The sequence below is a fragment of the Rhinatrema bivittatum genome, chromosome 3 (assembly GCF_901001135.1).
Source record: "Rhinatrema bivittatum chromosome 3, aRhiBiv1.1, whole genome shotgun sequence".
In the NCBI taxonomy this organism is placed as follows: Eukaryota; Metazoa; Chordata; class Amphibia; order Gymnophiona; family Rhinatrematidae; genus Rhinatrema; species Rhinatrema bivittatum.
In genome coordinates, this window is record NC_042617.1 from 580390424 (window position 1) to 580418016 (window position 27593).

A 27593-nucleotide genomic window follows, 5' to 3' on the forward strand; every position below is an offset into this window, starting at 1 on the left:
CGCAGCCCGTATAGGTGCCATGAGGAGTGACGACGATTTCCTCCATGTTCATTTGGAGCACAGGGTTTGTGCTTCTGGGTTTGATGGAGGGGGGGGGGGGGGGGGGTTGGGGATCGGGGTAACGGCTTCTGATAATGAAGGTGATAAGGTTGCTCTCTATAAGCAAATGGATCCTGGGTGGGGGTTCCCTGGAGGAAGGTGGCAGGGTAGGGGGGAGGCTGTCCTCTCATGATTACTCTGAACTTTTTTTCTCTTAACACTAAAGGGCTGAATAGCCCAGGCAAGCGTAAATTATTGTTTAAGGAATTAGACCGGATGAAGGCTGAGGTGGTTTTCATTCAGGAAACCCACCTCCGCAAATGATATCTGGGCCTTATGAAACATCCTAAATTCCCTCATCAATATTGGGCGGCTGCTACTCCCTCCTCAAGGTATTCGGGGGTGGGAATTTTACTACACAAAGATGTTCACTTTGAATTTAAGGATCTTATAACAGACCCATCCGGCCGCATGGTCTTGGTAAAGCTTTCATTGGGGGGAGAAATCTTCTCTTTAGTCTCTGTATATGGGCCTACTACCCAGAAGGCAGATTTTTTTAGATCCCTGAATCACACTTTGGCTTCTCAAATAGAAGGAACTCTCATTATTGGTGGGGACTTTAATCTGACCCTGGACCCGGGCAAGGACACCTCTACCGGACACAGTGCGGACCCCAAGCTGGCTCGCGGGGCCCTTAAGGGTCTGATGGCCGAGATGGGCCTTTTGGATATTTGGCGCACTCGATTTCCAAAATCCAGAAACTATACGTTTACTCAACCCCACATAATAGCTATTCAAGGATTGACATGTTCTTGGGTAGCAGAAAGCCTCTTACCCCGGGTGACGAAAGCAGACATAGAGGCCATTGTGTGGTCAGATCATGCCCCCCATTTGGTTTTCCTTACAACTTAAAGATTATGACCGAGGGGTACACTATTGGAAATTGAATGATTCTCTTCTCAACGATCCGGACTTTATTACACACATAGAACAAGAAATTCAAGATTATTTAGCATTTAATGATATTGGGGAGATGAGTGCTGGAACAATTTGGGAATGCCTAAAAGCAGTTTTACGAGGGAAATTTATAGCTAGAGCTTCTTATCTTAAACGGCAAAGAATAGCAGAACGGGAGAGATTAGTGCGACGATTGCAGGCGGTAGAGAATACTCATAAAAGGGACCCAACGAGAAAGGATATTCTTGCGTCCCTTGAGGCTGTGCGCACGCACATAGCGTCCCTAGATGCTGCTGCTATTGCGTTTCAGCTTGAACGGACTCAACAAAAATATTTTGAAGGCGACAATAAAGCGGGGAAACTACTGGCTCGCAAATTAAAACGCCGACAGGAGCAGGCGACCATTGTTAAAATTAAAAGTCAAGCGGGTACCATGTTAACCACTGGTATGGAGATCAGGCAGCGCTTTCAGCTATTTTATTCCGAATTGTACTCTGCTGATGGTCAGATACCACAGAGTGCCATAGACGAATATCTGGAGAATACAGACCTGATTACCTTAGAGCCTGCGCAGCGGTCTATCCTGGAAAAGGATATTTCCGAACTCGAGATTCAAAAGGTTATTCAAAACCTCAAACCTGGCAAATCACCTGGCCTGGATGGGTTTACGGGGCGGTTCTATAAGCAGTTTGCCCCACAACTTGCCCCTATCTTAGCTAAATTTTTCAAGTCCTTGAAGGACGGGCAGTCACTCTCAGCATCGGCGAATACGGCCGGTATAACGATCTTGACTAAACCTGGCAGGGATCCCGCGGTATGCGGGTCTTATCGACCGATATCTCTCATTAATATTGATTTAAAGATCCTTGCCAAGATATTAGCAAACCGGCTAAATGGGTTTTTGTCCCAGATAATTCATCCAGACCAGGCTGGCTTTATACCGGGCCGGCAGGCTAGTGATAATGTGCATAAGATATTGGATATGATCTGGTGGGTGAAACAACGTAGGATACCAGCCGTGGCTCTCTCGGTTGATGCCGAGAAAGCCTTTGATGTAGTTCATTGGCCCTATCTATTTACTTTATTACGCCGCTTGAATTTTGGGCCAAACTTTTTGCAGTGGTTACATCAACTTTACCAGAATCCCTTGGCGTGCGTAAAGGTTAATGGGGGGTATTCGCCCACCTTTCAGGTTCAGAGAGGCACACGACAGGGTTGCCCTCTGTCACCATTGTTATTCGCTATTTTTCTAGAACCTTTGGCCAATATCATTCGGCAGCACCCAGGAATTTCTGGGGTACAGGTAGGCGCCTTCTCCACGAAGATATCACTCTTCGCGGACGATATTCTGCTTTTGGTTACTGAACCGGAGCACTCACTTCCACTAGTTTCCCAAATTCTTCAGGCTTTTGGCAAGGTTTCTGGATTTCGAATTAATTGGGAAAAATCAGAAATTCTTAATGTAAATGTTCCCGCTGATATGGAGCAGTCTTTGAGGGGGAAATTTAGATTTCGATGGGCATCAACTAGCTTTAAATATTTAGGGGTCTATATCAGTGCTTCCCAGGATATGACCACGCTCAACTATGATAACTTATGGGCTCAGATCACTAAAGATTTGGAAGAGTGGAATCGATACAGGATTTCTTGGTTTGGGCGGATAGCAGCTGTGAAAATGATGATTTTGCCCAAATTTTTATATTTGTTTCAAACGCTTCCCTTAGCCATACCTAGGCGAAGCCTTACTATTTGGCAAAAACGCTTGTTATTCTACATTTGGGGGGGCCGCAGACCTAGAGTGGCCCGTAAGGTTCTTTACAGAAATAAATCACAGGGTGGCTTGGGTGTACCAAATTTAGAAAGATATTATACGGCAGCTAGATTTAAGACGCTGGTGGATTGGCATAGGAGCTTCCTACAGAAGCCCTGGATAACATTTAGTCAACAATTACTGGCTTCAGTACCGTTGTGTAGTCTGCTCTGGCAGCCTAAAAAGACTTGGGTTCTTCAGCCCCGAGATATTTTACCACCCTCCATGCTGCTCTCTTTACAGCTATGGGAAGATAAAAAATCTGGGTTGGTGGGACATCAGGAATTTCATCATAGCACATATTTGTATGCCAATACCCTATTTACTCCTGGTTTCGAAAGTCAGGCCTTTCAGGGATGGGCTAAGAAGGGAATTCAATATTGGGGGCAGCTCTGGGGCACACAGAATTTATTAAGCTTCCGGGAGTTACAGCAAAAATTTGATTTAGCGGCCTCTGATGTATATTTATATCTCCAGCTACGTCATTTTGCTCAGTCTCACCACTTGCAGGGACATTTGGCGCAAGGGAAATCTGATTTTGAACGTTTGTGCTTAAATACTCAAACAACTAAATTACTTTCGAATATATATGCATTTCTGGGCAGGGAAACCTTCCAGAAACCCACTTACGTTAAAGCCTGGGAAGCCGACTTACATCGCACCTTTGAGCAGGGGCATGGGAGACGCTCTTTTTACAGACAGGCAAAGGTTTAATTGCATCCCATATTGTTGAAAATGCTTGGAAGATGGTGTTGCGATGGTATTACTCTCCAGAGCGGTTACATCGCATGTACCCTTCATTTCCCCCACAATGTTGGAGGGGATGTTCGGCCATCGGTAGTTTTTTCCATATTTGGTGGGACTGTGCAGCATTGCACCCCTTGTGGTCTCAATTGGAACTTGGTTGACCAAGATTTATCGGGTCCATATTTGCCTCCTGCCTCAACAAGCCTTGCTGGGGTTTCCCTTGTCCCTGGGGAAGGATCAACCTGATACTATGGCTCATTATATATTTTCGGCGACTAGAATAGAAATTGCCAGAAAATGGAAATCCCCGCTGGTCCCCACGCTAGGGGAGATTCAAAGCAAAGTGGAACAAATATACAGGCTTGCAGAAATTACGGCTCATCTCCGCCACACAGTGGGCGTTTTTAGGCGTGTTTGGCATAAATACTGTGAGTGGAAGAAGGGGCTGGGAAGTCTTGATAACGTTTAAATGCTGTTGTGGGTACTGTCCAGCGACTATGATATCTGCTGCTTCTTTAATTTCACCAATCGCTCGGGAGGTTTAGCTACATGTCCCCTTTTCCTTGTTCTGGGACACCCTAGGATCTATTAGATGGCGGTTCAATATCACCTATATCTTATCACCTATATCTTATTAGTGGTAGGGGGGGGGGGGGGGGGGGGGAGGGATTTAGGTCCCTAGTTTGGTACTGAGTATTCCGGTGTTTAATACGGAGACCTTATACACAACACAGTACTGATATTTGATGTTTTCATAAGTTTTTATTGCTGTACACATATCGGTGTTAAATGCTGTTATTTACATACAATATGCTATGTCAACATATTACATATTTTGTATTGATGCAAAATTGAGCAATAAAATATTTAAAACTAAAAAAAAAAAAAAAAAAAGAATTGCGTGGTTCACCGTATCAAATGCGGCTGATAAATCTAGGAGTACAAGAAGACAAGGTTGTTTTTTTTCCAGACTTAAGATAATGGTGTCTGAGAGTGAGGTTAAGAGGGCTTCTGTGTTTAGAGCTTTTCGAAAGCCGAACTGAGCAGCAGCTAGGATTTTGTTCTCATCCAGATATTCCGAGAGTTGCCTATTGACTATTTTTTCCAATAGTTTGGAGATGAGTGGAAGGTTCGCTATAGGGCGAAAGTTAGCTGGATCGGATGGTGACAGGTTTGGTTTTTTCAGCAGAGGTTTGAGGATTGCCAGTTTTAGGGCATCTGGAACTCGGCCCTGAGCTAGGGAGCATTTAATGATCTCCGCTATCGACTAGCGATGGTTTTTGGGATGGAGCTGAGTAGATTTGAGGGAATCTGGTCCGATGGGTGAGAAGCAGGTTTGAGCTTCTTGAGTAAGGTTTCAATTTCTAGAGAAGAGGTGGGCTCGAAAGTGTCGAAGCTAGTGTTTTGTTGTAGTGAAGCTGAATAAGAAGGCGGAGGCTGTCCTTTGTTGGAGCATAGTGGGGATAGGAGGTTGGTGATTTTTTTTTCGAAGTATAAAGCGAGCTCAGAGGCTTTGCTGGCAGCTTGATCATCCGGAATAGAGGGGAGCGATGGTTTGGTGAGGAACGAGACATAAGAAAATAATGCTTTAGAGTCGAATATGAAATGGTGAATTTTTTGTGCGAATAAGTCTCTCTTAGTTCGAAGGATGGTGATTCTGTAGTGGTGCATGAGGGATTTGTACTTTGTCAAATTTGTTGGTGAAGGATTTTTTCTCCAGGTGTGTTCAACTCTTCTTAGTTCTTGCTTAAGAGATTTAAGTTCTTGGGAGTACCACAGTTTCCTTTTGCCTGGGTTGGACGGTAGAACTTTTGTGATAACTGGGCATGTTAGGTCTGCTACTTTATTGGTAATTTGGAACCATGAGGAGGTAGCCGCTTCTACGTCTGCGAGGTCTAAGGTTGACGAGTTCTTTTGTTAGATGCTGGCTGAGGTTGTCCGGGTTACACAGTTTCCTGAATTGGACTGAAGCTTTGTGTGGGGGAAGGAGGGTTGTTTGGTTGGTTTTCAGGATTGTAGTGATTATCTTGTGATCCGACCAAGGGATTGAGGAGCAAGTTGGAGTGGATGATGAAGTGAGGCCTTCATTTAGAAAAATTAAGTCTAATGTATGACCTGCTTTGTGTGTGGAGCCATTAACGATTTGTTTGAACCCCATATAATTGAGCGTGTTAAGAAATGTTTCGCAATTAGAGGAGTGAGGAAGCGAATCGACATGAAGATTAAAGTCTCCAAGAATTATGGCAGGCACATCTGTGTTGATGTATTTGGCTATGTATTCAATAAGAGGGGAAGGGTCTGATTCCAGGCGGCCAGGGGGGGCATAGGTTAGGCCGATTTGAAGAAACTTAGATTTGAATACGGCGAATTCCAGAGACAAAGTTGATATAGAATGATGCAGCGTTAGTCCTAGATCTTTGTTTGCAGCTAAGAGGAGACCGCCACCTCTTTTTTTGATTCTGGGGATTGAGAAGATATCATAGGATTGTGTCGGGAGTTGATTGATTAATGCAGTGTCCTCGGGTTTCAGCCATGATTCGGTGATTGCGCACACGTCTGGTTTGGAATCAAGTAGATAGTCGTAGAGAAGGTGCGTTTTTTTCGTGAGGGATTGAGCATTGAAATGAGTTAAAGAAAAGAGCGTGAGGCCCAAGAATTGATTAAGTGGTGAAACCATGATAGGAATTAGTCTTTTGTGTTGAATATTGGGAGGTATGTTATTGGAGAAGGTTCTACGGAGGTTGTTGATGATGGGGATGGCGAAGGTCTGCATAGTTGAGTCTAATTAGAAGTGTGGTTAACGGCGGAGGAGAAACAAGGAGGGTCCAGTCGAAGAGAAAGCGGTACAGATCTAAGGGGATTTAGGAGAGTGACTGACCAAAGCTGCACTAAGGGGCGCACAAAGGGGCAGGCCCCTTTGTTGCGCTCCTTCGGCGCGCGAAGCCGGGAGGCCGGGCTGGGATTTAAATCCCCTGCCCGCCTCTTCCTGATGTCGGAGTGTGCCTTTTCCTGGTTGGCTGGGCCTGTGGCGGCAGGAGGAGCAGCCTCGTGGCCGGCGGGGGGTCCGTCTGGTGTAAGTGCGGCAAATAAAAGTGGCCTTACCCCGACGGGCTTCAGTGCCGGTTGCGCAGGCCTCCGGCTTCAGCCGCCTCTTCCATCCCTGCTGAATCGATCTGAAGCAGAAAGCCTGCAAGGGAGTCAGTTGGACTGTTGGATGATCAAGGGGGTTAAAGGGGCACTTAGAGAAGATAAGGCCATTGTGAAAAGATTAAATGATTTCTTTGCTTCAGTGTTTACTGAAGAGGATACTGGAGAGATACCCGTTCCAGAGAAAGTTTTCATGGGTGATGATTTGGATCAACTGAACCAAATCACGGTGAACCTGGAAGATGTGATAGGTCTGACTAACAAACTGAAGAGTAGTAAATCACCTGGACCAGATGGTAAACACCCTAGGGTTCTGAATGAAATTTTAGATCTATTAGTAAAAATTTGTAACCTATCATTAAAATCATCCAATTTACCTGAAGATTGGAAGATGGCCAATATAACCCCTATATTTAAAAAGGGATCCAGGGGTGATCCAGGAAACTATAGACTGGTGAGCCTGACTTCGGTGCTGGGAAAAATTGTGGAAACTGTTATAAAGAATAAAATCATAAAACATTTAGATAGACATGGTTTGATGGGACACAGCCAGCATGATTTATCCAAGGGAAGTCTTGCCTCACAAATCTCCAACCGGTATATTTGGATTTTCAGAAGGTGTTCGACAAAATCCCGCATGAGAGGCTTCTAAAAAAAACTAAAAAGTCATGGGATAGGGGGTGACGTCCTTTTGTGGATTGCAAGTTGGTTAAAAGACAGGAAACAGAGAGTAGGATTAAATGGTCAGTTTTCACAGTGGAAAAAGGTAAACAGTGGAGTGCATCAGGGATCTGTACTTGGACCGGTGCTTTTTAATATAATTTATAAATGATCTGGAAATGGGCAACGAGTGAGGTAATCAGATTTGTGGATGACACAAAATTATGCAGAGTAGTTAAATCTCAAGCGGATTGTAAAGCATTTCAGGAGGACCTGCGAGACTGGAAGACTGGGCTTCCAAATGGCAGATGAAATTTAACATGGACAAATGCAAAGTGATGCATATAGGGAAAAATAACCCTTGCTGTAGTTACACGATGTTAGGTTCTATCTTAGGAGTTGCCACTCAGGGAAAAGATCTAGGCATCATAGTGGATAATTTATTATTTATTTATTTTTAATTTTTATATACCGAAGTTCTTGTAGGGACTACAAATCACTCCGGTTTACATAAAACGAAGAACTGCTCAACAGAGAGCTGAGCTTTACATGGAACAGTAGAACATATGGAACAGTATAACTGGTTGACAATTTAACATAGAGCTAAATAAAGAAATAATAATATATTGAAATCTTAAGCTCAGTGTGCTGTGGCGATCAAAAAAGCAAACAGAATGCTAGGAATTATTAAGAAGGGAATGGAAAATAAAATGGAGGATGTCATAATGCCTCTGTATCTCTCCATGGTGATACCGCACCTTGACTACTGTGTGCAGTTCTGGTCACCGCATCTCAAAAAGGATATAGCTGCACTGGAGAAAGTGCAGAGAAGAGTGACCAAATTGATAAGGGGCATGAAACGGCTGCCCTTTGAGGACAGGCTAAAAAAGTTAGGGCTGTTCAGTTTGGAGAAGAGATGACTGAGGGGGGGGTGGGGGGGAGATATGATAGAAGTTTACAAAATCATTAAAGGACTTAAACAAGATAATATAAATTGGTTTTTTACTCTCTCAGATAATAGAAGGACCGGGGCACTCCATGAAGTTAGCAAATAGCTCATTTAAAACAAATCAAAGAAAATTCTTTTTCACGCAGCGCATAGATAAGCTCTGGAATTCATTGCCAGAGGATGTGGTTATAGCAGTTAGTGTAACAGGGTTTAAAAGAGGTTTGGATAAGTTCCTAGAGGTTAAATCCATAAACTGCTATGACAGTAATTAATAAGCAATAGTAGTTTGTTGTGTATCTAATGTTTGGGTATTTGCCAGGTACTTGTGACTTGGATTGGCCCCTGTTGGAAACAGGATGCTGGGCTTGAAGGCCCCTTGATCTGACCCAGTATGGCATATCTTATGTTCTTATGACTTAGGGAATAGTCACTACTATTACTGGCATTAGTAGCATGGGATGTATTCAATGTTTGGGTACTTGTAACCTGGATTGGCCACTGTTGGAAACAGGATGCTGGGATTGATAGACTGTCGGTCTGACCCAGTATGGCAACTTCTTATGTTCCCTATACTATCACTTAGGATTTTCTTTGAGGAACTGAATACAGCAATTATAGTATTTTATGATAGGCAGAAAGCCTAGGATATCACAGAGCCTACTTAATATAACCAGGAAAATGAGTGGGTTAGATATTCCCCATTTTCTTTTGCCCTTGCAAGCTGTTCCACTTAAAGGGGGTAATTTTGTAACACTGCGATTAAGTTACATCAATTTTCAAAGCGGACCTATGGGAGTAAATCTGCTTTCAAAAATTATTCCACCAAATCTATCCGCACACCATTACATCTGCTAAAATATATGCATACATTTTTTTCAGAAAGGTTCTGCACTATTAGGTGAATTTTAAAAGCCTGGCTGCCCAAAACTGGAAAATACGCGAGGATATCCGGCCGGTACATCCTGAGCTGATTTTAACACCGCCCTTGAATGTGCGCATCTCCTGGTATGCGCACAAGTGAGCAAGCCCAGAGAAGAGACATGGTCTGGGCCGGGTAAGGGCAGGACAGGGGCATTCTGAATATGAAACGTGCTCGTAAGTATTTAAGTGCACAAATGCATGCTGCATTCCCTAGCCGCATAACTTTACTACTGTTATGCGTGGCTTGTAAGTAATAAAACAAAACAAAAACAAAAAAATAGGTTAGTCGGCAGGGTTTGAAGGGTTGAGGCTAACACGCTATTAACTTAGGGGGGTTTTGGAGAACAAACTGTGAAAATTGGTAATGGCGTCGTTGCGCAGCCCTTATAAAATTCCTTCACTCTCAGGGTAGAGGTGGCATTTGCGTGCACATGCGCGTCCATATAAAATTGTGAGCACATGTATGTGCTTCCAGCCTATTTTATACTATGCTTGCATATATGCACGTGTTATAAAATTGCTGCGTTCTTTGGCATGAACTGGCAAATGTGCGTATATATGTGCACCCGCATGCCAGTTTGAAAGTTTCCGTCCCTGGAGGTAATTTTCAAACGGTTTTAAGTGCGTAAATGGGCTTTTGAAAATTGCTACAATATATGCTGCTTTAATGTACATAATTCCTTTGAAAATTACTTTCATACGTTTTAAAATCCAGAAGTAGGAGCATAAGGGTAAACTTCCAATCCTGCCCTTAGGAATGCCTCTGCTCAGTCCAGGTAACGCAGGAACGCGACATACATGCGTCAGTTTACATGCTATATTTGGAGGGGGGAGGGGAGAATTTTCTAAAAGCCAATTTCTGTGTGTAAAACAATTTTAACTGTGGAAATTCCTCTGAAAATTACCCTCTATAGCAGTAATTTTGTAACATTGCATATCAATTAGCCTGCAATTATGTGCATGTACCACACCAGTTTTCAAAGTGGACTTACATAGTAACAAAGTAACATAGTAATGACGGCAGAAAAAGACCAAATGGTCCATCCAGTCTGCTCGGCAAGCTTCCCATGGTAGTAAAAGCCGCTTTGTGCAGGTTGCTCCATGTTTCTGTTAAGGGTAGCAACTGCCGCTCCGTGCGGGTTACCCCCATGATTCTGTTAAGGGTAGTAACTGCCGTTCCATGCAGGTTACCCTCATGATTCTGTTAAGGGTAGTAACTGCCGCTCCGTGCAGGTTACCCCCATGATTCTGTTATGGGTAGTAACTGCCGCTCCGTGAGGTTACCCTCATGATTCAAGATGACAAGATGGAGGCGGTCCAGAGAAGAGCGACCAAAAAGGTGGAGGGTCTTCATCGAATTACTTATGAGGAGAGATTGAAGAATCTAAATATGTATACCCTGGAGGAAAGGAGGAGCAGAGGTGATATGATACAGACTTTCAGATACTTGAAAGGTTTTAATGATCCAAAGACAACGACAAACCTTTTCAGTCGGAAAAAAATCAACAGAACCAGAGGTCACGATTTGAAGATCCAGGGAGGAAGACTCAGAACCAATGTCAGGAAGTATTTCTTCACGGAGAGGGTGGTAGATGCCTGGAATGCCCTTCCGGAGGAAGCGGTGAAGACCAGAACTGTGAAGGACTTCAAAGGGGCATGGGATAAACACTGTGGATCCATAAAGTCTAGAGGACGTGAATGAAGAGTGGGTGGCTCACAGGAATGATGGCTACTGCCTGGAGATAATACCCTTATTCAATAAACATACACATGGTTAATGTGACTCCAACATTGCTCTAAGCTTCAACGGCAAGAGGAAATGTGGCTAAAAGGATTTGCATTCACAAAAAAGCGGGGAGTAGCTTGCTTGTTACGGCGGTTACTACCCCAAACGGCAGGGGAGAAAGACCGATACTTCACGCATATCCAGCATAGCTCTCTGCTTCAATGGCAGGGGAGAAAGACCGATACTTTACACATATCCAGCATAGCTCTCTGCTTCAACGGCAGGGTAGAAAGACAGATACTTCACGCATATTCAGCATAGCTCTCTGCTTCAATGGCAGGGGGAATGATAAAAAGTGGATCTATATACAGACAACCAACAAGGACTGAATTACATAGTCAGGGTAAACAAATAAGCATGGGTGTAACTTGCTTATTGCGGCAGTTACTACTCCTAACTAATTAAGCTAGATATTTCACTTAGATGCGGTTCCAACACTGCTCTCTGCATTAATGGTGGGGGTGGAAGGGAAATAGAACCAAAAGGTTACTAAGAGCCAAGAGAAACAGATAAGTATGAGAAAAAAAAAGTGTGAAGCTTATTGGGCAGACTGGATGGGCCGTTTGGTCTTCTTCTGCCGTCATTTCTATGTTTCTATTAAGGGTAGTAACTGCCGCTCCGTGCAGGTTATCGCCATGATTCTGTTAAGGGTAGTAACTGCCGCTCCGTGCAGGTTACCCCCATGATTCTATTATTTATTTATTTATTTAGCATTTTTATATACCGACTTTCCAATAACAGAATTACTGATCAACTCGGTTTACATTATAACAGAACAATCACATTTACAAGTAAATGTCTTACAATGAACAGGTAGATATAACTTGGATAGGTATATATGGGGTTAACCAGTAAAAGATACATTGCCTAATGTAGGCATAAGTAAAGATACAGTGCCTAAATTTAGGTTAAATAAACAGTGCTAATTATAAGACTAGGTTATGATCCTTGACTGCCAAAGTTTACGTGTGTTCTATAGATGATCTGAGTAGCTCTCAGGTGGATTACCACCGAGAGGAACATTGGCAGGGATGTTCCCCGGGGTTATGGGAACGCTTGGTTGAATAACCAAGTCTTGAGTCTTTTTTTAAAAGTAGATAAGCATTGCACTGATCTGAGTTCTGGTGGGAGAGTGTTCCAGATTTTGGGGCCCGCTGTGGAAAAGGCTCTTTTGCTTAATGCTGACTTCGTCGGTGGTATGCGCAGGTTGTTTATATAGGCTTGTCTTACTGGTCTGGTGGATGTGTGGTATTGGAGAGGGATTTTGAGCTCGAGTGGTGCCAAGTTGTGTAGTGCCTTGTGGGTTATTGAGAGCACCTTAAACAGAATTCTGAATTTAACGGGAAGCCAGTGTAGGCTTTTCAGAATGGGTGATATGTGGTCTCTTTTGTTGGACTTTGTTAAGATCCTTGCTGCTGCGTTTTGCAGCATCTGTAGAGGTTTTATAGCGTTAGGCAGGGGGGCCTAGTAAAAGTGAGTTGCAATAATCAATTTTCATGAGAATGAGTGCTTGTAGCACTAAACGGAAATCTTGGAAATGGAGGAGAGGTTTCAGCCTTTTCAATACTTGTAATTTGAAGAATCCATCCTTTACGATATTATTTATTAGAGATCTGTAATTCATTTGATTATCAAGGATAACCCCTAGATTTCTGACTTGTGTGGACATTGGTACTTGATTAGACAGGCTGGTACTGGGATGTGTGTAGGTTCCGTCTTGGGAGATAAGGAGGTATTCTGTTTTGCTTTGATTAAGAATCAGATTAAGGCTAGTGAGCAAGTTGTTGATGGCTTGTTTGCAGGAGAACCAGAAGTCCAGAGTATTTTGGAGAGATTCAGTGATGGGAATCATTATCTGAACATCGTCTGCGTATAAGTAGTGTATGAGATTTAGTTTAATGAGGAGCTGGCAGAGTGGTAGAAGGTATATATTGAATAAGGTTGGCGAGAGTGATGATCCTTGTGGGACTCCCAAGGTGCAGGTGACTGGTTGAGATACTTCATTGTTGACCTTGACCTTATACTGTCTGTTCTGTAAGAATGATTTGAACCATTTGAGGGCCTCATCTCCGATGCCAATGTCTGACAGACGATCTATTAGTGTGTTATGATTGACCGTGTCAAATGCTGCCGAGAGATCTAGTAGGATGAGAAGACAAGGGTGTCTGTTTTCCAGATTTAGTAGTATGGAATCCGTTAGTGAAATCAGGAGAGTTTCCGTGCTTCGTGATTGGCGGAAGCCGAACTGTGCTGGAGAAAGAATGTTGTGGTCGTTTAGGTAATCAGTTAGTTGTTTGTTTACAACTCGTTCCATGATCTTTGCGATGAATGGTAGATTTGCAATTGGGCGATAATTTGATGGGTTTTCTGGAGAAAGATTAGATTTTTTTAGAAGTGGTTTTATGATTGCCATTTTTAGAGGGTCAGGTACTAGTCCTTGGGAGAAGGAGCAGTTGATGATTTGTGCAATGGGTTTGGAGATGGTTTTAGCGCAAGCGATGAGTAGATTGGTGGGAATGGAGTCCTGAGGGTGTGAAGAAGGTTTGAGCTTTTTTAGAATATTTTCGATCTCTAAAGAAGAGGTCGGTTCGAATTCTCTAAGGCTGGCCTTTTGTGATGGGACAGCAGCTTGAGGTGTAACTAGTGAAATATTGATATTGTTCTTGGACTGAGTTAGGAGTTTTGGGATCTTATTTTTAAAGTAGGTTGCCAATTCTTCTGCTTTGCTTGCTGCTTTATCATCTGGTATGGATGTTGATGCGGGTTTAGTGAGTGATGATACCAAAGAAAAAAGCGCCCTGGGGTCGAAGATGAAGTGGTGAATTTTTTGCGAGTAAAAGTTTCTTTTTGCTTGGAGGATGGATATTCTGTAAAGGTGCATCGTGGACTTGAATGCTGTGATGTTGGTAGATGTAGGGTTTTTCCGCCATTGTTGTTCTTTTTTTCTGAGATCTTGTTTTAAGGATTTTAGATTTGGAGTGTACCAAGGTTTTCTATTGTCTTTGTATGCTTGATTGGCTTTGGTGATGGTTGGGTATGTGGTGTCTGCCACTTTTTTGGTAATGTTGTTCCACGACGAAATGGCTGCTTCCACGTTTGTCAGGTCTAGTTGGTTGAATTCATCTGATAGGCAATTGCTGAGTGTTTCCTGGCTGCAAATTTTCTTGAATTGGATTGAGGTATTCTGCCTTCCTGGGGTGGTAGGTAGGTTTATCTTTAGTACGGTGTTGATCAGCTTATGGTCTGACCATGGAACTGGTGTGCAAGAGGGGTGAGAGGAATGGGTGATATCCTGGTTAATGAAGATGAGGTCCAGCGTATGACCTGCTTTGTGTGTGGGTTCTTTAATTATTTGTTTGAAACCCATGAAGTTTAGTGTGTTTAGGAAGGTTTCACAACTAGAGGAGAGGGGGGATACATCTACATGGAGATTGAAATCCCCCAGGATGATCGCTGGGATGGCGGAGTTGATGTGTTTTACTATATTTTCAATCAACGGTGACGGATCAGTTTCAAGGTATCCTGGGGTGGCATATATTAGCCCGATTTGAAGGTGAGAGGATCTGAAGACTACGAATTCTAGAGAATGGGAGGAAATTGAGGTTTGCAACGACATTCCCAGGGTTTTTTTTGCTGCAAGAAGAAGACCACCTCCTCTTTTTTTGAGTCTTGGGATAGAGAATATGTTGTAAGTTTGGATGGGGAGTTGGTTGATTGTGGCGATGTCTTCTGGTTTTAACCAGGTTTCTGTAATTGCAAATAAGTCGGTGTTTGTTTCCTGAAGATAATCATGTAGAAGGTGAGTTTTCTTAGTCAAAGACTGTGCGTTTAGCAGCGATAGGGTGAAAAGTGAGAGGCCTAGCAGTTGGTTTAAAGGCGAGATGATGATAGGAATGAATCTTTTTTGAGAGGGATGTGGTAAGGCCTGATTTTTTGCAGATGATCTCTTTACATTGTGGATGATTGGAATGGGTGAACCTGCCATGTTTGGTTTCGAGTTCCTTAGTTGTGTGGGTCCTGTTATCCTGGACAGACTGCGGTGGTCTTCCCTCGGGTCTGCATGAAGGGGCGCACAAAGGGGCCAGCCCCTTTGTGCGCCCCTTTGTGCAGACCCGAGGGAAGACTATTAAGGGTAGTAAAGGTAAGTAAAACTATGCGCATACAATTATACCTGTTTGATGCATGTTGTTTTGCCAAGAGAGTTTCTGTTCATATTTTGTTTTTTCAAACAAAAAGGAGAAATAATTACTTACCTGACAATTTCCTTTTCTCTATTGAGGGCAAACCAACTGCTCTCTGGCCTGCAGATGCAAGGAGTACAAACCCACCAAGGCGCACCCCACTTTAAAGGATGCCTCTGGCACACTCCATTCTAGGTCAATCAACTCTTGAATCACATCCAGGAGAAAGAAACATGAAGCTTGTGTAGGGTGACCAAAATGGTGTCCTCCTTCTGTATCCCTAGAGGAGTCACCCCCAACCACTCCGAGGGTCTTCAAAGTCTGAGAGATCAAGCTCAGCAACTCATTTCTATGAAAGAAATGGAAAAGAACTCTGTGTGTCTCCAAACCTGAGGGAATCTCTCCTTCCTGAACAGGGGAGCCACCACCATTCATCGGTGTTATCTTGACCCACATGCATCTGAACCTTTTCAGGCCACCCTGCACCACGGCGCTTGACCATGGTGGTAGACACAGGAGAACTCTGAGCACACGGACCTAAACTAGTAGGTACTGTTGACTCAGACAACTGCTCCTGTAGAAAGGTCTGTGATCCCTGGAAGAATTCCACCCAGGAAAAGGAGGCGGCCCCATAGGTCCTATCCTGACATCCTGAGAGTGAGTCTCCCCTGAAGACTTGGCCAGTGGATCAAATGGCAGAGGGGACACCCACATCATGTTGCCTTCAGTCCCACTTCCCTCAGACCGAGGAGATGGACCATAGTCGGTAAAATCAGAAGGAAGCAAATCCCCACGAGCATCCAGGCAGTGCTCTCACAGGCTTGTAGAAAGTTCCAGCTATATCGCCCTGATGTGGCATGCAGTACAAATAGATAAGTGCTTAGACTTCTTTGCCACTGGTGCCATGGTTGTAATGCATTCAGATAGACTCATAGGCATATGCCTAGCTAGACGCACAAATGGGCGTCCAGGTACCTGCATAAAAAGTGTGCCCAAACTGGGTGCACAAAAAAAAAACAAACGTGTGTCTAGGTACACGTTTAATACGCTTGCCCAAAGTAGGCGCACAAAATATGCAAACTAACCGCTACGGCCTACCATGTGCCAAAAAAAAGAAGCCTGAGAGTGGGGCCTAGCCAAAAGCCTGCTCAACCTGCCATGACTGAACTGCTTCCACACCTCACAGAACTCTCCAGAGATGTGAGCAGGAGAAGTCGAACACCAAGGAAACAGACTTCGAGGACAAACTCCTCACTAATGAGTTCCTCTTCTTCTTTCTCCACTTTTTTTTTTTTTTTTTAAATATAAAGTGAAAACTTTTACCTGAGCTCAGCCCTCCCTGGCTGAGAGAAGGAATGGATCCCGGCCTTGGTGGGAGAGGGCGAAAGCCTTCACTGCCGAGCCTCTCTCAGCCTGCAACCGCTAATAATTTTTAAGTCCACGCCAACCAAGGCTACCAGACTGAAGGCTTTCTACTGAGGGAGGGACTGAATGGTATTATCTCAGGAGGCAAGTGGTGCTATATAAACATGTCATCTTCTAAATGTCTTTTTTCTTCGTTTTTTGTTTTTTTTTTAAACAGGCAATCCCCAGTAGGGAAATGCATATCCACCATCTCCTGGAGACGGAGTATACTGGTATGGCTTGACCTGCCTGAATGAGGAGGAAGTACATGTTTAAGTTCTAATATCACTCAGACTCCGGGAATGTCAGTTCTCAGCCTAACTTTCAAATCTATCCGTGGTACAGCATTTGCGCGCATAACAGGATGTGGCACTCCAGGACAAGAGTTGCCTACCTCTCTGAAGGAGGTTTGATCTGATTTTTATTTTCCCTTCATTTCATGCCAATTTCTTAATATGGTATCATAATGTTATGCCTGTCGGTAGCAAACGGCTGCGACCACGAGTACTCACAGCTTGTTCCGCATTCCTACCCTCCCCTCGCTGCAGGGGCCTGTCTGCCTTGTCGTGTTCCGCGGGCCTACTCGCGGAGGCATGGACGCCATACTTCCGGCTCCGATGTCGGGTCCTCCTAGGCGAACGAGCGTCACAAGTCCCACCTTTGTAGTCACCTTGGAGGGAACCTCGGGGGCGGCCCTGTTGATGATGTCATTGGACTCCGGTATTTAACATCCTGCTTTGTCCCCAGCAAGCCAAATTGGCAACAAGTTCCGTTGAGTCCTACGCCTGCCTTGTTCCTGAGACGCTGCTCCTGCTCACTTACGCGCATATGTGGCTGCTTTTGTGCGAGCAAGACCTTTAAAATCTCCCTCTAAAAGGAGCAGTTGCAATGGGTAAAAGTTTTCATGAAGCACAGACATTGTTTAAAAATACCATTTTGGAAGCTCAGATAAAATGTATTCCATGCATTAAAAAAAGGTTGCAGGAAGACCGAACAACTACGAGCATGGTTTAATGGTTAGGTAAAGGAGGTAATTAAACCTAAAAGGGCACTGTTCAAAAAATGGAATCTCTAAGGACAGAAATTCCATATGTAACATGAGGGTTTACTATTTTCCCATCAATCAGGATGGCGAAACAGACTGTGAAAAGCTAATGGAGGTTAGATGGGCTAAAAAACAAGGAAACAATAATAATAGGAGATTTAAATTTCCCCAATATCTATTGGCCATCAAGGCATTTCAGGGAAATAAATTTTGTATATGCCATAAATGACAGCTTCATGGAGCAATTGGTGCTAGAACCAATGAGAGAGGACAGAAGTTTTCAGTGGAATGTAGGATCTGATGCAAAGGGTAATGGTGTTGGATCTGCTAGGAAATTGTAACCATAATGCAGTCAAATTTTAGATAAGTAAAACTTCTGCGGTAATATATGATTTTCAAAAAGGGCACCAAAGATAAAATAAAACTAGTTAGAAAGAAATTAAAAGGAGTTGTTAGAAGAGTTAAGTCTGCATGAGGCATAGAAAATGTTTAAAAGTACCATCTTGGAACGCCAGAAAAAAATATATTCCACAAATCAAAATAGGTCGATAGAACAAGCGTTTTCAGCAATGGTTAAATAGTGCTGTGAAAAAGGCAAAAAAACCCATCCTTTAAAAATGGAAAGCAGGATCTAAAGAGGAAAATAGAAAGGTGTATAAGCACTGGCAAATTAGATGTAAAACTCTAATAAAGCAGGCAAAGAGAGAATCTGGGGAGATACTTGCCATGCAGGCAGAAACTATCATAAAAGCTTTTTCAAATACATTCAAAACAGGAAAACTGCAAGGGAATAGGTTCAGCTGTTAGATGACCGGGGTAAAAAGGGACACTAAGGGAAGATAAAGCCATAGCAGAAAAACGAAACTAATTCTTTTCTTTGGTCTTTACTATGGAAGATGTTGCCCCCCCAAGCTGGCCAAAAGTCCCTGGGGGTCCAGCGGGGGTCCGGAAAACGATCTCCTGCCGCGAATCGTTTTCCGTACGGAAAATGGCGCCGGCAGGAGATCGACTGCAGGAGGTCGTTCAGCGGCGGTCCGGAACCCCCGCTGAACGACCTCCTGCAGTCGATCTCCTGCCGGCGCCATTTTCCGTACGGAAAACGATTCCCGCTGGACCCCCAGGGACTTTTGGCCAGCTTGGGGGGCCTCCTGACCCCCACAAGACTTGCCAAAAGTCCAGCAGGGGTCCGGAAAGACCTCCTGCAGTCGAATCGTGTTGGTCTATGGCCGCCGCCATTTTGCGCCGCCATTTTGAAAAATGGCGCCGGCTGAAGACAACACAATTCAATTGCAGGAGGCCGTTCCGGACCGCTGCCGTTCCGGACCACCGCTGGACCCCCAGGTAATTTAAGGCATTTGGGGGGGGTTCAGGAGGGTGGGGGATTTAATTTAAAGGGTCGGGGGTGGGTTTTAGGGGGTTTTAGTGTGCCGGTTTTCCTGCCCTCCCCCTTCCCCCGATTTACGATTTTTTGACGATAAATCGGGGGAATTGGTATTGTATCGTGGCCCTAAAGATTTTTGACGATTTAAAATATATCGGACGATATTTTAAATCGTCAAAAAACGATTCACATCCCTAGCACTTATTATGTTCTTAGGTAAGGACTGTCTTATTCCTGTTATTTACCTGACAAGGCCCAAATCTGATGATTTAGGTTTCTAAAATCTAATAAATACATTTTGAATGGTTTTGCGAACAATTATTTCTTTTAAATTTCAGGTCAACTACTTTTGCACTAGCATTCCATGATGGGAAATAATAAATTCAGAGATCTAATCAAAAGGCAGTCAACAAATCAATACAAAATAGGTTAGTTTGGTTTACTGATTTCCTGACATGGTTTTCCATGCATGTATAGGATGAAAAGAAAAACAGATGGCTTTACAACCATCAGATTGGATAGCAACACAATCATATTTCATATGTATTGCTCTAACTATAATTTCAATAACAGGCCATTTTTACTTTTACTAACTCATGGCTACTGCCTAAGCCTGTAACAGAATTACATCTGTAAACAAAATCCCAACATTTTTAGGGAGCATGGAGACAGCAGAAATTATTTGTACATTGCTGGGTGCACATCTGTTACTGATTTCCTGCTGGTCAAAGGGAGAAAGTTGGAGCTCTGTCTATCTTGGCATCCATTCAAGTGGAACCGAGGTAGTCCCTGGAATGCATGCCAGGCCATCTTTAACCACCAAAAATGGCCACATCAGTTTTAGCTGAAATGCTCTTCAGCAGTTCTGAAAATTAGCAGAGAAGATTAACAGATATAAAACTGATAATAAAAAAAAAGGTTAAGGGTCATAAAATGCTAGCTTGTATTTTTAGAGGACAGTGGCAGATCTGAAAAGGGATGGGGGAATGCACTGAATTCATGGACTGACCAAGAAAACGAAAGCCATAGATACAAGTTTAACAAAAATCCGCTCATTTCACCAGCTATGGCCAATGTCAAACACGGGTTAATTATGCTAATGCTTCAGCCTCTCTGACTCTAGTAAGGATGTAGAATATTAGACACTAAATATTCTATTTTACCCTCTGATGAGGTGGGAATACCTCTTCTGCTTCCGTTTGTTCATTAGCCAGGAGAGGAGAGTAATCTGGCACTACCGATGGAGATTGCTCTTCAGATTGTGCTGAAAATAGAAACAAAACGTAGTTGTACAAAGGACTGCATTCTGAAGAAATTCAGCAGAAGGTCATAAAATCTTGGACATCAGTCAAAGCCCACATATGAGTGTGCTAGGCAGAGAGTAGTCTACTCACTTCCACCAGCTACGTAATTAGCTGGAAAATAGCCTTGCTGTCCATTTGCCAGGCAGCCAAACCACCAGCTGTCATTATCTTTGTACAACACTTGGATAATGTCACTGCGATGGATGGTTAACTCATCTGATCGATGTGCAGTGTAGTCATAAAGAGCCACTACCTAAAAGACAGATAAGACCACCACAGCTTTATCACTACCGTGCCACAAAGAAAAAAAACACAGCATTCACTTCCTCTCACAGAAAAGCAGCTGAAACCAAAGCTGCACCTCGGTAAAACTTGAGGCTGTCTTAGGGTTTTGCTAATGGGATCGCGAGTGGTGGGAACGCAGCAGGAGAAGCTAGATAAAGGACTGTGGGATTGTAACAATGGTTAAGCACATTTAACACTCATTTTAAGGCTGGTTTCAAAATAGCAGCTGCTGCTTAAATGGGCCTTGAGAAGCAAAAGGGAGGGGGAGAACCCACTTTTACACACTTGCAGGACGCTACCACCACATTTAGATTCTACGTTTGAAAGAAACATTCCCCAGCTGTCATGACTTTACTAGAAGAAAGTCTGAAATTAAACATTTGATTGAATAGCTTTTTTTTACCATATTGTTTTAAAATACAAAATTGAAATCAACTAATGTTTGTGCATGTGAGACATTTAGTAATATTGCAGTCACCTGCCTTCCAATCAAACCACATTAGTCTATTGATACTCTTGTCAAACAGACATTCAAGTGAGGAAAATACATTTTTTTTCTCTCTACCAGCCTGTAGAGGTTATCATGGAACAAATTCCAGCTTGACTCGTTTGGAACTACATCCTCAAGAAGTGATGGAAGGCAAGCATGACTAACGCAGACCAAAAATAACTAAACAAATGGGATTCGAAGGAAAAAAAATGACATTACAAAACAGGTCATTTGCCCTGCAGTATTCTTGAATACCATAACCGAGAGCAGCATTTTAAAAAAAATGTTTTTTTTTTCTTTTTCAAGACACATGGAGTAAATAAATGCAGAGGACAACTTTCAAAGCGGAATGGAGCAGTAGCCTAGTGGTTAGAGCAGCAGGCCAGGCTGCAAATCACGGATGCCAAGGTCCAGATCCCACTAACACACAGGCTCATTAAGGCTTTTCCCCATTCTTTGTCTATGGGGAAATAGCTTGGTAAACCTTCTGGGGACAGAGAAATAAATACAGTACCGGAATGTAATCCTCTTCGAAAGTGTCACAAAAGGCAGTCAACAAAAAAAATTAGTAATATAAATTAATTTATGGGTAAAAGGCAATTTACATTCATAAACTGGCTGTCTTAAAACTGCCCTGGGTCCCTGACAACCCTCTTTAAACACTGCTGGACCAGGCATCTGGTCCACCTTTGGCAAACAGGTAGCTTTGAGGGTATTTCCTCTGAGAGCAGGAATAAGGGTGTAGGTCTAGGGGGGAACAGAGGCCCCAGGTCTCCAGGAGAAAGCAGTTCCTGCAACATTGCTGTCCTGAACGTGAAGGCTGTACTAGTTTATGCTGCTGAAGGCAAGCAAATTGAATGTTATTACTACTACATGTGCTACAAATAAACCACTCCTTAAGAAGAAAAGGGCTGGAGTTCTGTATGTGTTCCATGTCCCTAGCCCAGGATTACTTGGCTATACCACAGCTTAGTATGTGTGTACTTTTAGCCACAGTGAGGCGTGAATGTTTGGAGGGGAGGGGGTGTTTTGGGCAGGGAGTAGGAATGTAAAATAATGTGTATAGATTGCATTGTCAACTCTACATATGTTATTTTCCACGAAAAAATTATCTGCACAAAAATCATGAGCAGATGTTCATAAGTAATTTGTACTTGCGTACTTTCTCTTTGAAAATTGGTGCAAAGTGTGCAGGTAACAAGTGCCCATGGACTTTATCCCAACATAGTTTGGAAATTTCCCACACAGCATGCACACATATTTCAGCTTTAGATCATAATTTGGTATATATATATATATATATATATATATATATATATATATGCAGCACATCCATATATAGAGAGCAATTTTCAAGATATACCTAAATCTTGTTATGATGCCAAATCCTATCAGAAGCATCTTGTTCTCCTTACAGAAGCTGAAAATTGTCCTCTTCTGTTCAGCTAACAGTACAAACCAGCTTCCAGAGCACGATGGCTCTTAGCAGAAGTAAATAACACACGTCTAGAGCAGGGAAGTAAAACAGCATGCACATACAGGATCTTGAAAAGGGTGCATACTATTATATTGTCCCATGCAGTCAACAGCAGAAATAACAGGTGCAAACCATGTGGAGTGCTTTTAGCGTGCATACTTTATGGCTGCACATTTTTAAAGGGAAACAACATGCCTTACGTGATATCTCTTTGGAACAATCTTAATTTATTAGTTTTAATGTATTTCCGCCCTGGAGGCGACTGTTCAGTTCCTTGTAAACCGGTGCGATATGTATTCTTTACAGGAACATCGGTATATAAAAATAAATAAATAAATAAATAAATAAATAAATAAATAAATAAATAAATAACAATCTGAATAGCCAAAACAGGAGCTGTAAAATAAAGCCCAGCACCTTCGGCTGGTAGGGAGTCTCCGGGAACAAGGGATATGGGGCGCACAGAACAGCATATCTAAGGACCGTGCACAACATAACTTTAAATTTAAGATGTAGATTAGAAATAGGAACCTTAGATGAAGTGTGTTTTAAGATGGATTATTTACTGTAAAATTATTTTTATATTACTCATTGGAAGCCACATTGAAAGGATAAAGGTTTTGGAAATGTAGAATATAAGTGAACAAATCAAATCAACTCAATCTACAGCTGGCAGACCTGAACAGGGGAGCGCACTGGACTCAGGGATTGACAAGGAAAACTACGTTTTAAAAAATCCTCTCTTATTTCACCAGATTTGACCAATGCCAAACATAAGTTAATGACGTGATCCAGCCAATTACGCTACTAAGGATGTAAAATATTAAGCAGTTAAACAATTAGCCAGTAAATAAAGTCTTACCATATAGTCCTTTATGCAACACAAACTTTGGCAGTGCCTTTTACAATTGGTCCAGGGCAAAGATACAACTGCAACCTGTAGCACAGACAGCGCTGTCTGAGTTTCCTTAGGAGAGTGCATGTCTGAACAGGGCCGGTGCAATATTTTTTGCTGGCCTGTGTGATAAATTACCATGCTGCCACCCCCCCCCCCCCCCCGATTCATTAAGTGCCTGGCCCAGGCCTTTCAAATAAAGCCCAGTTCCATCCTGCAATCTAAATTTTTAAAAACTGACAAGCGCCCCGCCCAGAACCCATGGATAAGGAAGTGTATTAGGTACCCTGGGCAAACCTTACAGCCTTGCACACACTCCACCCCACCCCACCCCCCACACACACCCTTTACAGACGCACACAATTACATTATGCATTTATCACTAATTTTACATGAAAAAGAACATTCAAGAGTACAGTCTTCTGAGGCAAAAATATCACTTCCAACATGTATTTTATATTTCCATGCAGTCCTGTGGTGCCAAACAGAAAACTCTGCAAAAAAGACACTTGGAGCTCCTATGGAATTTTTTGTAATGCATAGTGGATGTGAGCTTGGCCCTCAGAAAGCCATGAATAAACAGAATTACCATTACAATATTGTAAACCTCCCATACCAAAACAACCCTAACAACCTTATCTATGAAAAGGGAACAGTGCACACATTACACCAGGCCCTAGAACACCAATAAAACTCTTATTAGGAAACCAGGCTGCTATAGATCCCTACACAGAAATTACATGCTAGCAAAATACCTCACCTTGGTCACATATGCAGATCACAGAGAGACCCTGACCAAATACAGAATAAAGAGATCAGAAAGTTTAAACAGAAACTGTGCTGAGAGCATCTGAACTGGAACCTACAACAAGCCAGGCGCTACATGCAGAGCAACAATGGAAAAACAGAAACAGTACCATTCTTCGTAAGACATTAAATAATAAAATCAATAATAATAGTAAAGTCATATTCATAAAAAGAATATTTCAAACCAGTTAATTAATAGTATATTGAAAAATTTCCAAACAAATACATATTTGAAAAATCTGATGAATAAAAAATCCAATTAAAAAGCGCAGTTGCTTACCTGCAACAGTTGTTCTCCTAGGACAGCAGGATGTTAGTCTTCACGTGGGTGACATCACCCGATGGAGCCCGGCACGGGAAACTTTGACTGGCAGTCTGAGATGCCCAGCCTGCTGCTATCTGTGCATCCAAGAGAAGTCCCCCTTCCGTCTTGTTATATAGCAAAAAATACGAGAGAAAAAATAACACAACAAACCGAAGGTGAACCCAACATCATAGGGAGGTGGGCGGGATTCCTGAGGACTAACATCCTGTTACAGGTAAGCAACTGCACTTTCTCCTAGGACAAGCAGGATGGTAGTCCTCACATGTGGGTGATTACAGAGCTCCAGATTGTCTTCTGTGATCAGAGGGACCCACAGCAGCTGAACAAAGTGCCAACGTGCACAACACAACTGCGGCACGGTGGGGAAAAATAGGGGGCGGTCTAGTTGCACAGAGAGCACGATAAGAGACAGTTGGGTTCAGGACTGGAATAGATTGCTCAGGACAGACTGGCCAAAAGTGCTGTCCTGACAACTATCCCTATCGAGGCAGTAGTGAGCAGCAAATGTGTGGAGAGAACTCCAGGTTGCGGCTCTACAAATTTCAGTGGCAGGGACCGCATGCAGATTGGCCACTGACGCTGCCACAGCCCGCACAGAGTGAGCTTTCACCCTACCAGCCAGCTGAAGGTCTGCCTGCTCGTAGCAGAAGGCAATGCAATCCGCTAGCCAGTTGGACAAGGTTTGCTACCTCATCGCTGCTCCCAGTTTATTGTGTCAAACGTCACGAAGAGCTGGGAGGACTGCCTATGGGTCACTGTACAATCCAAATAGAAAGCAAGCGCCCACTTTAGCTGAACGAGGCCCCACATAAAGTGTCTGAAAAAGAGACTGGACCGAAACGGGCACATCAGCAACATCCTGGTGGTAGGCGCTGAGTGCGCTGAGGTGCACGCGGACTGAGCTGGTTTGGAGGCCAGACTCGGACAGATGCCAGAGATAATCCAGCAGGTGGGGGAGTGGACAGGAGAAAGTGTCCAGTCCGTGACCACCGCACCAGATGGAGAAAGGCTTCCACTTCAAGCTGTAAGACTTCTGGGTGGAAGGTTTCCGGGACTCAATCAAGACCCTGGACACACCATCCGAGAGCTGCAAGGGCTGAAGGATCATGCACTCTACATCCACGCCGTGAGGGCCAGGTCCCGGAGGTTTGGGTGGCGCAGGGTGCCCTGGTTCTGCGATATGAGATCGAGAGCTGTCCTCAGCGGGACAGGTGCACTCACTGACAGGTCCTGGAGAAGAGGGAACCACACTTGCCTTTGCCTTGGCCAGGAGGGTGCCACTAGGATCATGGTTTCCACCCCCCCCCACCCCATCCTCTTGCAGTTTCATTAGAGTTCTCATGAGGAGAGGGATAGGGGGGTACACATACAGGAGACCATGCCTCCAGTGAAGGTAGAAGGCATCACAGGCCGGATGACTCTTCCCCTGAATCAGGGAGCAGAATCTGCTCACCTTGTGATTGCGGGTAGAAGCAAACAAGTCCATGTGGTGGAACAAACAAGTTTCAGCGGTGGAACAAGTCGGCCGCCACCGCAGGGTTCAGGGACCTCTCGTGTGGCAGGAAGGACCAACTGAGGCGGTCTGCCAGTGTGTTTAGGTGACCCGGCAGGTAGGTGGCCCGTAGATACATCCCTCTGGAAAGGGCCCAATCCCAGACCTGCATTTCCTCCTGGCAGAGGAGGAACGAGCCCGTGCCGTCCTGCTTGTTGATGTACCACATCGCCACCTGGTTATCCGTTCTGATGAGGATGACCTTGGAGGACACCCTGTCCTGGAAGGCTCACAAGGCATACTGGATCGCCTGAAGCTCCAGAATGTTTATCTGGCAGCAAGCCTCGGCCGCAGTCTAGGGGCCCTGAGTATGCAGGCCATCCATGTGGGCTCCCACCCCTGAGGTGAGGCATCAGGGGTGAGGGTCCATCTGGGGCAGTGTGGCTGAAATGGCAGCCCAGTTTCCAGATTGGGGAGGGATTCCCAACAGGTCAGTATGGCCACTGTTGGAGACAGGATGCTGGGCTTGATGGATCTTTGGTCTGACCCAGTATGGCATGTCTTTTGTTTCTGGTTTTAAATCCATAGTTAGAGCTTACCTTTACTTAATGGATGTAGGAAAATCAAGAGAGGACATCTTATACATTGTCTGAGCTGGATTTGATATCTGTAAAGTTCTGGCATGTCTTTGTAAAAGGTACACACGTCGGGTGATATTTCACCAACCTCTCAACAATCATATAATCTACACACAAATGTAAGACGTGTGTACCTTTTACAAAGACATGCCAGAACTTTACAGATATCAAATTCAGCTATTATTAGCAAAAATTCTCACTTAATCGCATTAAAAGTGTGTCAAAAACTAAACACTCACCCATTCACACATTTAAAACTTAAACACAACAGTGATAGGACAGGCTCAAAGTGAATTTTCATAACACTACAGAGCACATGTGTTTATCATCTCTGTGTCTTATAATTCCACTTACAACCCTAGAAGTATTATTTTCTAGCTCTCTATCTAACAGTATTTATCTTCTTTCACCATACTCTTATAACAACTTCAATACCATTACTTTGATCTTGTATCATCATTACACGAGTCTCTGCTGTTCAAACGCACTAAAATTTGCGTGCCTCTACAACTCCTATTCCTCTTTATTTTTTCTTTAATTCCTCCACTGTGTGTCTCTTCTTCATAGAAGCTAGGTACAAACTTCACCTTTTGTTATACCATTACCCCTACAAGAGGCCCTTGTTTCTCCATCACCAGCTTCATCAGGGGGATATTTCACCATCTGAGGAAACAATCCATAAACTCTCACCATGTGTCCAAACCCTAAAACTTCAATATACAGACACACTACACATCCTCCTTTCTCACACTTACCGAATTTCTTCAATTTTTTACTTCAATTGTTTGCTTTAAACAGACCCACCACACAATCCCAAAGGTAGACCAGACTTTTTAACCTCCTTTTGAGTTCT

At 43.5% G+C, this 27593-nt stretch overlaps 1 protein-coding gene across 1 annotated transcript in view; it reads right to left on the reverse strand.

The window, feature by feature from the left end:
* The window catches only part of AHI1 (Abelson helper integration site 1), a 559431-nt gene that overhangs the window by 86189 nt on the left and 445649 nt on the right, over positions 1 to 27593 (reverse strand). The window contains 2 exon segments of the mRNA XM_029596614.1: positions 20191 to 20291; positions 20422 to 20584. Of these exon segments, the coding sequence (XP_029452474.1) occupies positions 20191 to 20291; positions 20422 to 20584 (264 nt within the window).